Consider the following 13,320-nt stretch of genomic DNA (forward strand, 5'->3'; position numbering starts at 1 on the left):
TTTAGAAAGGCAGAGGCGTCACGGTGTGATTATTTTTACGTGTAGTTGTTTTTCCCTGTGTAATAATATTCAACATTGCTATCAATACATTTTTCAAAAAATGTCTCTCTGTGCAAAATGGGTTCAAAAACATAAACAGCTGTGGGATACTGTTTGTCAGTGATTTGGAGAGCCCAGCGCTGCTCCCGACACAGGGAAAACCAATTATGCAGGGGAGACCTACCTTGGCACTTGTGCAGGTGAAGCCAAAGGGAAGATATGCTTCATCATATTTTCTAGTCTTTGGGTTGGAAGGAAGTTGGTTTGGAAACATATTTGGCGATGTTTCATCTCCTGCTTTGCGTTTGTGTGGGAGCCCCGTCAAAAACCTGTCCATGATGCTAGCAGTGTCCAAGCGTTGTTTTTTTTTCTTTTCATACCGCGTGTGGTTGTTGAAGGAAGAGAAATAAAGTCCAGTGCTTTCTAATTAGGGAGCATTAATCCAGTGGATTGGAGGAGACGCACCAGGAAGGTCACGTGGAGCGTCCTGCTGTGGTGGCCCCTCACAAATAAGGCTGCAGTGGGTATAATGCCTTTGCTTTCTGACTCATCTGTGAGATTAACTTTGCCTCCACACACAAAATGTTTTTCTTTCATGTCTGATGGAGAACTCGTCCTTCATCTAGAGTGACACTAAGAGAGCTGCTGGACTGTTTTAGCATTTATTTTCCTTATGGGGATTCAGGAGTGACCCAAGCGTGACCTTCATCCGTCAGAGGGCGTCACGCACAGCACAGTTTAGACTAAAGCAGGAGTTCGATTACCCCCCTCCTCCTCTCGGGCTCTCTGACTGTTTCTTTCACTCTGCCAAGGTCATAAACAAACAGGAAGCCGCCGGCAGTCGTCCATCTGCCTGACATCCTGTCTGAAGCTCTGCTCCTTTTCGTATCTGCAGAAGCTCAGAGCTTTGTACCACAGTTCAAGGACTTTTCACTAAAACCAAACAACTATTATTTTAATCTTGGTGGCACAGAGGAAACAAGCCAATGACAAGTGTACATGAGTTCATTCCCATTGTATTTTTTTGAAATGATGCAGGATGTGTCAAACAGCTGTCACAGATGACGAGGTTCAAAGAAAACAATTCAGAGCTCCAAGATATTATTTCTGAAAAACCGATATTAGAAGAGGAGTGGGCGGTTTTATAATCAGCCTCAGTGCTGTGTGTGGCAAAGTTCACGTTTTATTTGAATGACTGTAATCAGCAGCTGTGAGGAGTTACCGCATGCAGAGCTAACGAGCTGGCTGAGTGTGGCTCAGGGGCCCCGTCACACTGTGCTGTCTGTTAGGTCTCTATCTAAGACAGTGGGTCCCAAAGTGCGGGGCGCGCCCCCTAGGGGATGCCCAGAGCCATTGCTGGGGGGGCTGTGCGGTAATGAAACACACACTAATAACTATGTGTTTATACACCACTCTGATTTACTCATTAGTTATTATTCATCTCTGCCTCTCTGTGTCTTTTTCAGCTTTATTAGATGGATGAGTGAAGAAACGACAGGAAAGCAGCAGCAGACATGCGGCAAAGGGTCAGACTTGAACCCAGCCGGCCGCTCTCAGCCATACGGCATGTGGGGGTGCTGAGCGACACCCCACAGTGTGTCTTTTGTCTTCCACCCATCACCCCTCAGCCCAGCACGTAGCTGTCCCTCCATGAGCCTGGATCTGCAGAACATTTTTTCCCGTTAAACAGGAGTTTTTCCTTCCCACTGTTGCTGAGCGCTTGCTCCTTGGGTGTCGTCTCTGTATTATTATAGACTCTTTACCTTATATACATATATATACAGTGAAGCACCTTGAGGTGTGATTTGGGACGATATAAATAAAACTAAATTGAACATCATAAATTACAGGCCCGTGTTCCAGCCCTTCTCCTTGTTTTGTGCTCGGACCGTTATTCCCTGTCGCTGCCTCTCACTGTGCTGTCCATCCTGACTGCTTGGCCTTCAGTGCCGCAGCCCCATGTCCAATCAGGCTCTAGCGTTGATCACAACAGCTGCTTCGAAGGGTCTGCCAAGTCATCGGGGCAGCTGTGATTAGTGTGTATTTCATTAACGTGCACATTTGAGCTAGCAGCTGTTTGAATCTGTATGTGCTAACAAGGGTTTGTTAACTCCACCCACCATAAGAGCTCGCCTCACCTGTGGTGGATGAAATGTTGACATCAATGCTAATCTCCGGGGTTCCTCCGTTCCTTAGTGATGCCACACAGGTGTAGGTGCCAAAGTCAGTGAACTTGAGGTCGATGATGTCGAGGTTGGTGGTTCCCGGCGAGACATCTGTGTCAGTGTGGGTGATGACCATCCGCTCTGAACTCCTCAGAGGCCGCCCGTTCTTCAGCCAGCTGAACTGCAGTTCCTCTGGGGGCGTGGCCTCTACCTGGCAGCTGATCTTCACCTCCCGTCCAATCTGGATATTGTCATCATTGTGGTAAGGGTCAGGTGTGATCCAAAAGCGACCTTTACGGAGACCTACGCGACATAATGGACAAAGAAAGACAAACATTTGGGGACAGAGAAGATGAAGTAGAGGACAAATCACACAAACACTAAAACACATCAGTGTCCTCGACTTCCAACATATTCAGAGAACAATCCAGTTGTAAGTTGACAAAGATGTCAGTAAAAGAAGATGAAGTGGCCTGCTCAAGTGTTGTGGTTTGAGGTGTCTGTCGAGGTGAGGGCTGAGTGTCCGTTTAAATAAGTAACACTGAAATAAACAACGTGCTTTATCTGAGCGAGCATGAGTACTTGAATGTCTCCGACAACAAGTGTTCAGCTTTATTGTTTTTCATAAATAATTTTACTCCCAGCAGGACAAAAACAGACAATTCATCTGCCAGTTAAATTTAAAACCAGACATCAAAACACGAGTGTGTGAAGAGGAGCTGAAAAGGAGTAACTTTATTACAAGTATGAATTAGTTGTCAACTATGTATCCAAATAAAGGTGATATTTGGGGGTATTTATGGGGACAGCATTTCCTTGGACCAAGATGAATATCAAAAATGATTAACTGCCTAACAGAATATCTGATTCAATGAACCAATCTGAGCTGAGAAATGAACTGAAAGAGCAGCAATTTAGCAGTAAGCCGACGGAGGTTCTAACAAGTTTGACATTTACCAGAAACAACTGCTGTTTTGTGGAATTCAGGTCCTTAAATTATTCAAAAGATCAGGCTGCAGCATCAACCTGACAGATTTATGAACAGTGTCCAACTCAAAACCTGCAACTGAATTTTTACAAAGACCAGTCAGGTTCTTATTATCTATTGGAATCTGTCATGCATGCATTTGAACAGAAATGTTGCCTATATTACAAAGTACCCGTCTATATAAAGACTCAAGGGTGTGATTGTTTGTCCTATGTTTTATGAATATATTTCATCTTTCAGAGCATCCACAGATTTCCCTGAATGCTCTTGTTTCGTTGGGTTTCAAATTGTATTTAGTAAATCTTTAACCTCCTAAGACCCAAACTCTTCCATGGCATGCATTTTTAATTTCTCTTTGATATTTGGGCTTATTGGGACCCGATGAATGTAAAAACAAAGAATCACCAGGTTTTTGGTTTTTTTTACCCGATTTTTGTTCCTCAGAGAAATAAGTATGAAGATATTCGTTTTAAGTTTTGATGGAACAGTGGCAGCATAATGTCCTCGTAAGTGGACAGTATTTTGGTCTAGACAACCCAAAATGTGATGTCCACATGTGGACGCCAGGTCCTAGGAGGTTAATATACTTTTTAAAGTTTGTAGCAATAGCTCAAAATACTGACAGCTGGCAGTGCTCCCTCCTGGCAGACACACCTAAAAGCAACAATTTCAAAATGCTGCACCACTTTGTTCTTGAATTAAAGCATTCATAAGATCAAGGTGCGGAAGGCTGCAGGTCCAGATGGCATCAGCTCCAGGCTCCTGAGATGCTGCGCAGATGAACTGTGTGGCAGTTCTGTTCTCTGACGACTCTGCCATAGTCGGCCTCATCACAGGTGAGGACGACTCAGAGTACAGACAGTGGACTCTGGACTTTGTGGACTGGTGTCAGAAGAACCACTTGCTGATCAACGCCGGGAAAACCAAGGAGTTGGTGGTGGACTTCCGGAGACGCAGACCCACTACACTGACACCGGTGAACATCCAGGGAGTGGACATTGAGATAGTGGACTCTTATAGGTACCTGGGTGTTCACCTGAATAATAAACTGGACTGGAGCCACAACACTGATGCTGTTTACAGGAAGGGTCAGAGCAGACTCTACCTGCTGAGGTGGCTGAGGTCATTTGGAGTCCAGGGAGCGCTTTTAAAGACCTTCTATGACTCTGTGGTGGCATCTGTCATTTTTTACAGTGTGGTACGTTGGAGCAGCAGTTTATCGGCAGCTTAGAGGAAGAGGCTGGATAAACTCATCAGGAAGGCCAGCTCTGTTCTGGGATGCACCCTGGACCCAGTGCAGGTGGTGGGAGACAGAAGGACTCTGGCCAAAATAACATCTCTGATGGACAGTCTCCCACCCCATGCATGTAAATGTTGCTGCAGAGCTGCTTCAGTGACAGACTGCTGCATCCTAGATGCATGAAGGAGCGTTTCCGCAGGTCCTTCCTCCCTGCAGCTGTCAGACTGTACAATCAGAACTGCTCCCAACAAACATAGATGTTTACATCAGCACTGTAACTGCAATAAGTTAATCAACCGATTCGCACGACAACCTGGTTTGCCTCTTATCTATAGTTATTTTTATTTAATTTAATAACTGTACAGTACTCTCTGTATATAGTAACCATTGTCCTTAATGTAAATATGTAAGAAAAATTGTGTATGTTTCTGTTCTGTGTCCTGTGTACTGTTGTTTGTATGTGTGTCTTTTTGGCTGCTGTTACAACCAAATTTCCCCTTGTGGGACAATTAAAGGATTATTCTATTCTTCTATTCTATTCTATTTTCAAAAAAGTTGACCTTTGACCTTGACCTTGAGGTTGTAGTCACTGTGAATCAAACTCCTCTGAGATTTTTAGTATCTGCGTCACCTCGATTTGACTTATTGAATTCACAATTGTTTACATTTTAAATTGACTGGTTCTTTTCTAGTGGAGCACTCAAACCCTTTACAGGCGTTGTAGCCCCGAGCACTTGTTTTCTATCTAACAGTGCATCAGGAGGAACTCAGGATTCAGTATCTTCATACATTGGCATGCAGACTGGGGCAAGAAGGATGTAGATCAGGCAGATGACCTGCTCTACTTCCTTAGCTAAGGCTAACACTTTACAGTTTTTTCTGAATGCTTAAACCCTAACTGTGATTCTTATAGCACAATTTCTAAAACTATTAATACTTATAGCAAAACCACTCACTGAGTTTGCAAAACTAAAAGCACAAACACTGCTTTGCACTCAGTTTGCCATTTTGTAACACACACTTTGCAAAACTGTAGGCACAATTCACTGCACAACATTCTTTTTGCAGAACTTTAAACACAACTCACTGCTTACACTCAATTACCAAATTTCCAACACACTCCTAGCAAAATTATACACATGTATGGCTATCATTAACACTATTTTGCCAACTGTCTGGCACACTTTCACATGTGAAAACTGTTTTAGATAATTAGTCCACTTTGCAATCAGCCTAAGCACTATAAACAGGCCACAGGTAAGCTGTCTATGTGGAGTACAATGGAAGGAGCAGCAAGAGTGAGAATCAGAGGAGGCCGAGGGAGAGGACGTGGAGGTGAAGAAGTTGGAGGAAGAGGACGTGGAGGTGAAGAAGTTGGAGGGAGAGGACGTGGAGGAGCAAGAAGAGGATGAGGAGGGGAAAGAGGAAGGGTAAGAAGAGTAAGAAACAGAATAACTGATGACATCGGAGCTACAATAGTGGACCATGTCATCAACCATGGGATGACCCTGAGGGAAGCTGGCCAACGGGTTCAGCCTAAACTGAGCCGCTACACTGTGGCAGGCATCATTAGGACATTTCGAAATGAGAATCGGTAAGTACTTTGTAGCACTGCCATACTCTAATGAGAAACACAACAGTACCATACATGCAAAAATACTGAAATTGTTACTTTACGGAATTGCTAGACGTCCAGACGTTGGGGGCAGAGGCAGAATGTTCACTCCAGAGCAAGAGACCCATATAGTGAACATGGTGATTGCCAATAATGCAATAAGACTGCGCGAAATACAGCAGCGCATAATTGATAATGACACCATCTTTCAAAATGTACACAGTGCAAGCATTTCTGTCGTGTACTTGCGTGCCACAGAATAAGAATGAAGCAAATTTACAGAGTTCCTTTCGAGAGAAACACAGAACGTGTAAAGCAACTGCGATATGACTATGTGCAGGTAAGCTAGTGTCATTGGTTCTGAATTTGGAAGTGCATACTGTAGTGCTGTGCATGGGCCTGATGTGTTGCATTTGTTTTGTCTTGTCCAGAGAGTGATGGAACTAGAAGCAGATGCAATGGGACATGAGCTACTTTTTGTGGATGAAGCCGGTTTTAACCTCAGTAAAACCAGGAGATGTGGCAGGAACATTATTGGACACCGTGCCATCATCAATGTCCCAGGACAACGTGGTGGTAACATAACCATGTGTGCAGCTATAAGCCAAAATGGTGTTGTTCACCATCATGCAACCATAGGCCCATACAACACTGCACACATTATTGCATTCCTGGACACCTTGCATGACATGCTCACTGTTCAGAGACCAGAGCAGACCTGATATGTCATCATATGGGACAATGTTAGTTTCCATAGGGCTGCTTTGGTCCACAACTGGTTTACAGACCACCCATCCTTCATGGCACTCAACCTCCCTCCATACTCTCCATTCTTAAATCCCATCGAGGAGTTCTTCTCTGCCTGGCGCTGGAAAGTGTACGACCGTCATCCTCATCAACAGGTAGCCCTTTTACAGGCAATGGAGGAGGCATGTGGAGATATTGACCAGGCATCATGTCAGGCCTGGATACGGCATTCAAGGAGATATTTTCCCCGGTGCCTTGGACTGGAGGATATCGCATGCGATGTGGACGAAATTTTGTGGCCGGACCCAGAAAGACGACATGATGTAGGCTGATTGTCTTTTTTTTTTCCTTTTTTTTGTGAAATTCCTATTTTGTGTTCTGACTTTGTCTTGGTTTTGATGAGTGTGAATAAACACCAATACTTGAAGTTTGGATCCTTGTATGTTTACATGACACTATGACAAAAGTGTGACCTCAAATTGACATCTGTACACAGAGAAAGCAAAAGCCAGATGTGTTTTGTATTCATACCATCAGTGTGCAGTTGGCGCATTGTGTGCTTAGTAGATGATGGCTTGTGTGTACTGTTTGATACGAAAACACCATTTTTACGAAGGTGTGAAGAGTTAATCTAGCTGTGTTCGCTTTTGCAAGAGAACTACAATGTTTTGATAATTGGGTGACAGGTTTTCTTATTTGTGTGTAGAGTTTTGCAAAAATAGCCAATAGTTACAAAAAATGTGCTTAAGCAATCAGAAAAAACTGTAAGTCAGTCTACTCACAGGGTTCGTACCTGTACACACACATATGTATATATCGTGCTACGATTCACATTTGATAAATGTCGCCATTAATTCACTCTTACTTTGGCTGTTTTGCTTCCACCACAATAAAATACACTTCATACACAGCTCTCTCTTTGGGTGTGCCTAACTGGTGGGGAATGGGTTAGGGTTAGTGCGGTTAGTGGTGCGCCTTTTTTAAAAATCGTGGCAAAAAGTTAGTCTAGAGCCCTGACTCAGTAATTTGTTTGGTGGCACAATGGCAGGTTGTTGTGTAGGCTTGTTTCCCACGTCAGTACCTCATTAGTTTCTATCAGAGCAATGACACCCACATATTTTGTCTTGTCTCTTCATATTTTAAATTATTAGAATCACCCTTCCTGCTGTAGAGCAACTAATCCGTCTAAATGGGGCTTAATTATTACTGAAGCCATTTGTTCAGTTTAATCCTGGGACCGTCCACAGCAACGTGCTGCTCTTGGCTTCACTTTTAACTGCTGACAGGATTCATTACCTGACTCTTCTGTCCAGACTGATCCGTGGCATCATGCTTGATGAAAATGCTTCATTTTTTGATTCCTTTATTGCAGACGTCATTCTAGGTGATGAAAAAATAACGTTTCCAAAGTACCAAAGTAACACCGATCCAACTGAGACTTTACAGCTCAAGATGGTTAAAGAAGTGTAAATGAGTCACTGCGTTTAAAATGTTGCTTACTTTTTCCAATCTGGACACTGATGAATGCTGCACTGGAAAAATGGGTGAGACCAACAGAGGATGTTTGCATTGATGCCACTTACACCTACACTGGGAAAGTGAGTATTTTTTCATCAGACAGATGGTGGCTATGGACCCAGGACCTGTGAGGCAACAGTGCTACCCACCAGTGTAACACTAAAACTGTCTATTGTCACTACAAACAGGATAAATGATGCTTTGCCTTTGATTCTACAGAAATCGTGTCACATTTTCACGGTCATGCTTGTGTCCCATTAACAAAGCCAAGAGGCTAACGCCTTTTTATTCTGGCTGTTGGTACATGCAGATAAACCTCTGGTCTTTAACAGGAGACTAATTAACATGCTAGACAAGCTAATGGTGGCTCTGCTTTTACTACTCAGTTACCATCTGCCTTAAGCTAAAGCTAGAGCTAACATTAGCAAGTAAACAAGCACTCTTCTATCACTGGAACAGATTTCTCTTACTATCAACCTTAGCATGTTTGTTGTACATGAATTGTTTGAACTGTTCAATTGTTTGTGTGTGAGCAGTGTCTGTAGGAGTTTTTATAACTCCTTTAGTGCATTAGCAAAGAAAGTCTTGATGATGATGGATCGTCAGTACGATGTCTGACTTATAAAGCAGTCCAGTTACACCAGTTCACACTCACCAGCAAGTTCAGATTAGCATCGTGGATAAATCACTTTGTTGAATGAACGTACAAAGATTCACCAGAATCTTGTTTTGTTAATCCATTAACTTTATTTTTTGGAACAATATTTTTTAGTCCTGTTGTAGATACACACATTTAACCATGTGACTTTCAAGCTTAGGTATTCTTCAGCCAATGAGTACAGAGAGCTAAAGACAAGCTGCAGGAGGCTGTTCACGTATACACTGCTAAATCAAAGGAACAAAACTAACTTGATGGAAATGGAAATGATCAACCCACACAGGGTTGTATTCAAAAAGCACCCTGAAAATCAAAGTGAAAATATGATGAAGCAGGCTGGCCCAGTTTGCCAATATTTCCTTGCAGCAACTCAAAATGATATGAAATAGTCTGCATGGCCCCCACATATCTCAAGTGGGTCTACTCAGAACCAGATCCACCACAATACTAATCAAAAAGTGATCAACAAACTGAGCCAGCGTCAAAGTCACGCAGGACACATCCAAAACATATTAACACACAGAAAGACCGGGTCAGGATCTGGTCTTTCCCCAGCTCATCCCATCCCGATTTGTTTTGGATCGATTCAAAGTGTCTTACTTTGTCCTTACATGACCTGTAGTCCTTATGTAAAATGGTTCATCCAGCAAAATTACACTGAAATGTTTAAAAGATACCTCAGCGTAGACATAGATACTCTGGCCTTAGGCATAAAACTCTACATTTATTTTTGCAGTTAAATGTGAAACAGTTACTATTGCTTAACATTAACAGTAGCTCTCCAATGGCTGTCAGAGCATCAAAGCTGAGTCTTTCTTATAAATATCATTAAGCATTGTTCACCCAGTAATGGCAGAAACAATGAAATCTTGAGTTGAGATGCTTGCAGCTCATCTGCACCTTAAATGTTTACTGAATAATAACTGAAAAAAACAAATGATCATTAATTGGTCAAAAATTGGTAATTAAATTAAATTTAATGAATTTAATTAAAAAAGAAATAAAACAGGCCTGAGGGCAGATCAGAGCCTACTGCTATCTGTTTCAGTTTCTGTCTATATTTTGTCCCTTGTTGCGAGCGGTGCTAGCTACCTGTTAATGTGCAGCACATATCTATCAGTGCACGAGGACATGCTATGTGCACTGTCACTGCCAAGCAACATTAATGGCACAGAACTATTCAAATCTCTGAATGAGTACATACCAGGAAAACTGGATTGTCCTTTTGTGTGGGCACGGACGGAGTCGCTGGTTAAGGAGGTTGCACCTGAATGTGAGTCTGTGTGTCATTCACAGGGAAATGTTGGCATATTGAATAACGCAGTTAAAGTCATGAACTACATCAAAGCAAACACCCCTACACTCACGTCTGCTCGAGCAGCTTTGATGGATGCAGAGATGGATGTTGGGCACAAATGGTAAAGGATGGCTGCCTATCCATCATTGGCCAGAGTTGGAGTTACAAGAGCTACTGCTGAGGTTTCTTTCAGGAAAAAAAGTCATAACTAGCAGCACATTTCAGTGACAGGGTCGCAAATCGTCCCTTCAAGTTGACAAAGTAGCTGCATTCAAAGCCAAACTTGAATTGTGCACAGACGGATATTTGTTTCAAACATTAGCAGGGCCTTGGGAAGAGATGGAGGCAAAATTCTCCCAGCTTGTGCAAGACCACACATCTCTGCTTTCAAAAGAGTTCAAGCGGTACTTCCCAACCACAAAAAACCCCCGAACTTCAAAAGAATGGATGCACGGCCCATTCGTGAACAAACCAGGTGAACAGAGCGTGTCTGTGCAAGAAGACGATCCACAGCTGCAAATGATGGTGGCCTCAAAAGTACCTTTTAGATCAGCGGTCCCCAACCTTTTTTGCACCACGGACAGTTTAATGTCAGACAATATTTTCACGGACCGGCCTTTAAGGTGTGGCCGATAAATACAACCAAATAAAATAATACGGCCGAGACACAAACTGTGGTATTTTGTAAATATAATAATAAACCCGAATTCACTGTGAAATTGTGCAACTTTATTAGCAGGCTCCTCCTAAAATGCCCCAGTAACATTGAGTAACATCCTCCTCTCTGCCCCTTAATGCTCTCTGGTTGCTATGGTAACGTGTAAATCATTAAAATTTTTTCATAACACACGGGAAAGACCCAGGGAAACCGAGTTAACGATAAAAACCCTGAAAACCATAAATTTCACATTCGAGCCTCAACTCTTGCGGCCCGGTACCAAACGACTCACGGCCCGGTACCGGTCTGTGGCCTGGGGGTTGGGGACCGCTATTCTAGACAACAGCTGTGCTGGTGTTCTGGATTTAGATCCGGGCACCACTGAATGCCTTGCTTCTGTTTCAACATCCTGTCTTTGTGAAGCAAGAATTTCTGCAGTCACAGTTCCATCAGTTATGGTGAGTCGTCCAGCAAAGCAGACCATTACACTACCACCCCCATTGTTCATATGATGTTCTTTTTTAAAGGCATGCTGTATTAGTTTTATGCTATCTATAACACTATGCAAACCTTGGACAAAGTTCAACTTTTGTCTCTGCAGTCCACAGAACATTTTCCCAAAAAGTCATGATCATTTTTTGGGCAAATATGAGACAAGCCTCTGCTGTGGGTTTCACCATGAACCTCTCCCATAGATGCTCTTTATGCCAAGGCTCTTTTTTTACTGTTAAATTATGAACCTTGACCTGAATCTTAAGATGTTGTTCTGGGGTCTTTAGTGACCTCCTCGGAGCTCTTGGAGTAATTTTGGAAGGGAATGTTTACTGCTGTTCCGAGTTGTCTCCATGTGTGTATAATGGCTCTGGCTCTTATCTGTTGTGTTTCTTAAGATCGTGACATGGTGTGTCACATTTAGAGATCTTTTAGCTTCCTGCACTTTGTGAGGCACGTTCTTTTTAAGTGATGTCTTGATTTCACAAGTTTGACAGTCAGATTTGACAATCAGTGAAACTTTACTGAGCTTTCCAAAACTTTGGCTAATCACAGCTAATTCAGAAGGTAAACGATTACACTTTCACACACAGTCGGGTAGATTTGGGTCGCTTTTTCCTCTTAATAATTAAAACATTCATTTTTCAAAAACCGCTCCAGTGCTGCCCTCTAGTAGATCCATTTGTGGTAAAAATTAGAAAAGCCTTGGGGAGTTTCAGAAAAGTTGACCTCTGACATTGAGCTTAAGGTCACTGAGATTTTTAGTAGATATTTAGTAGAACTTGTTCACAAGTTCTCATTTTCACAAGCTGGGGTCTTCATGTTGCTCACCTGCCCAGCAGGGTGATGACAACACGCTAAAAACTGCATTTTATATTTAATGGGGCTATTTTGTGATAAATGAACATTTGTTTGATGATCTGAAAGATGAAAATGTGACAAACCAGGAAATGAGCAGAAATTTGGGATGAGAGCTTTTCCCCAGCAATTCTGGACTACATGCTGCATCTATGCATTTAAAAGAAGAGGGGATCCTACATGTGAGGTTTTTATTTCTATGCTGTATTGTGAATAAAATACAGGTTTATGAGATTTGCAAAAATTCTTTATTCACATTTTATGGAAAGATGAGTTTTTTGGAATTCGGGTTTAACGATCCAGAACAAAACCAGTTCTTTACTGGTGGAAACAGTCTGTGGGTGTGTCAATACATAAACAAACCAGCAGCTTCGTACACCCAGATCGACACAACATCTAAAGCTTAAACTAGATAATGTGTTTAAAATGCTGAACACCACACAGCAACATTAAAGATGTTCCTGTACAACACACCGACTGTGCTGGTAACATCCACTGAGCAGTGAGTGTGTCTCTGTGTGTGTGAGTGTGTCTGTGTGTGTGTGTGTATGTGTGTGTGTGTGTGTGTCTACTGCCTCTGTCACATCTGCAGCTTTCAGTGGATGAAGGTTCAAACCCCAGAACACTGTGTGTGTGTCTGTGTGTGTGTGTGTGCATGAGTGTGTCTGTGTGTGATTTTGCTTGTGTCAGAATTGGGGACTTCTATCAGCTCACACACCAGTCGATTGGGGACACCTCTCCCTTTGGGGACCAAAACCACCGTCCCCAATTAGATTTACCTCTAACGACGTTCAGCATGCTCTAAAACATATTTTAATCCAAAAATCTCACTTGTCCCCAAAAGTGACATTTCTTGGATTTTTTGTGTATGTGTATGACCTCGCCCCCCAAATGTTTATCAATCTGTGTATAACTCTATGTTGCCCCTAGTGGCAGTGCGTGAAATTGCACAAATTTCCACTGTCCCCAAAAGTGACATTTCTTGGATTTTTGTGTGTGTATTACCTCTCCCTAACCCTTATATTATTGTAGTGTAAGATTTCTT

At 42.6% G+C, this 13,320-nt stretch overlaps 1 protein-coding gene across 2 annotated transcripts in view; it reads right to left on the minus strand.

The window, feature by feature from the left end:
• Window positions 1-13,320, minus strand: part of LOC134644162 (MAM domain-containing glycosylphosphatidylinositol anchor protein 2-like) — a 186,642-nt gene that overhangs the window by 79,685 nt on the left and 93,637 nt on the right. For both annotated transcript variants that reach the window (XM_063496913.1, XM_063496912.1), the window contains exon 7: window positions 2,178-2,507. In XM_063496913.1, coding sequence (XP_063352983.1) covers window positions 2,178-2,507 — 330 coding nt within the window. The remainder of the gene's footprint in view (window positions 1-2,177; window positions 2,508-13,320) is intronic.

Source organism: Pelmatolapia mariae, linkage group LG16_19, assembly GCF_036321145.2.
Source record: "Pelmatolapia mariae isolate MD_Pm_ZW linkage group LG16_19, Pm_UMD_F_2, whole genome shotgun sequence".
In the NCBI taxonomy this organism is placed as follows: domain Eukaryota; kingdom Metazoa; phylum Chordata; class Actinopteri; order Cichliformes; family Cichlidae; genus Pelmatolapia; species Pelmatolapia mariae.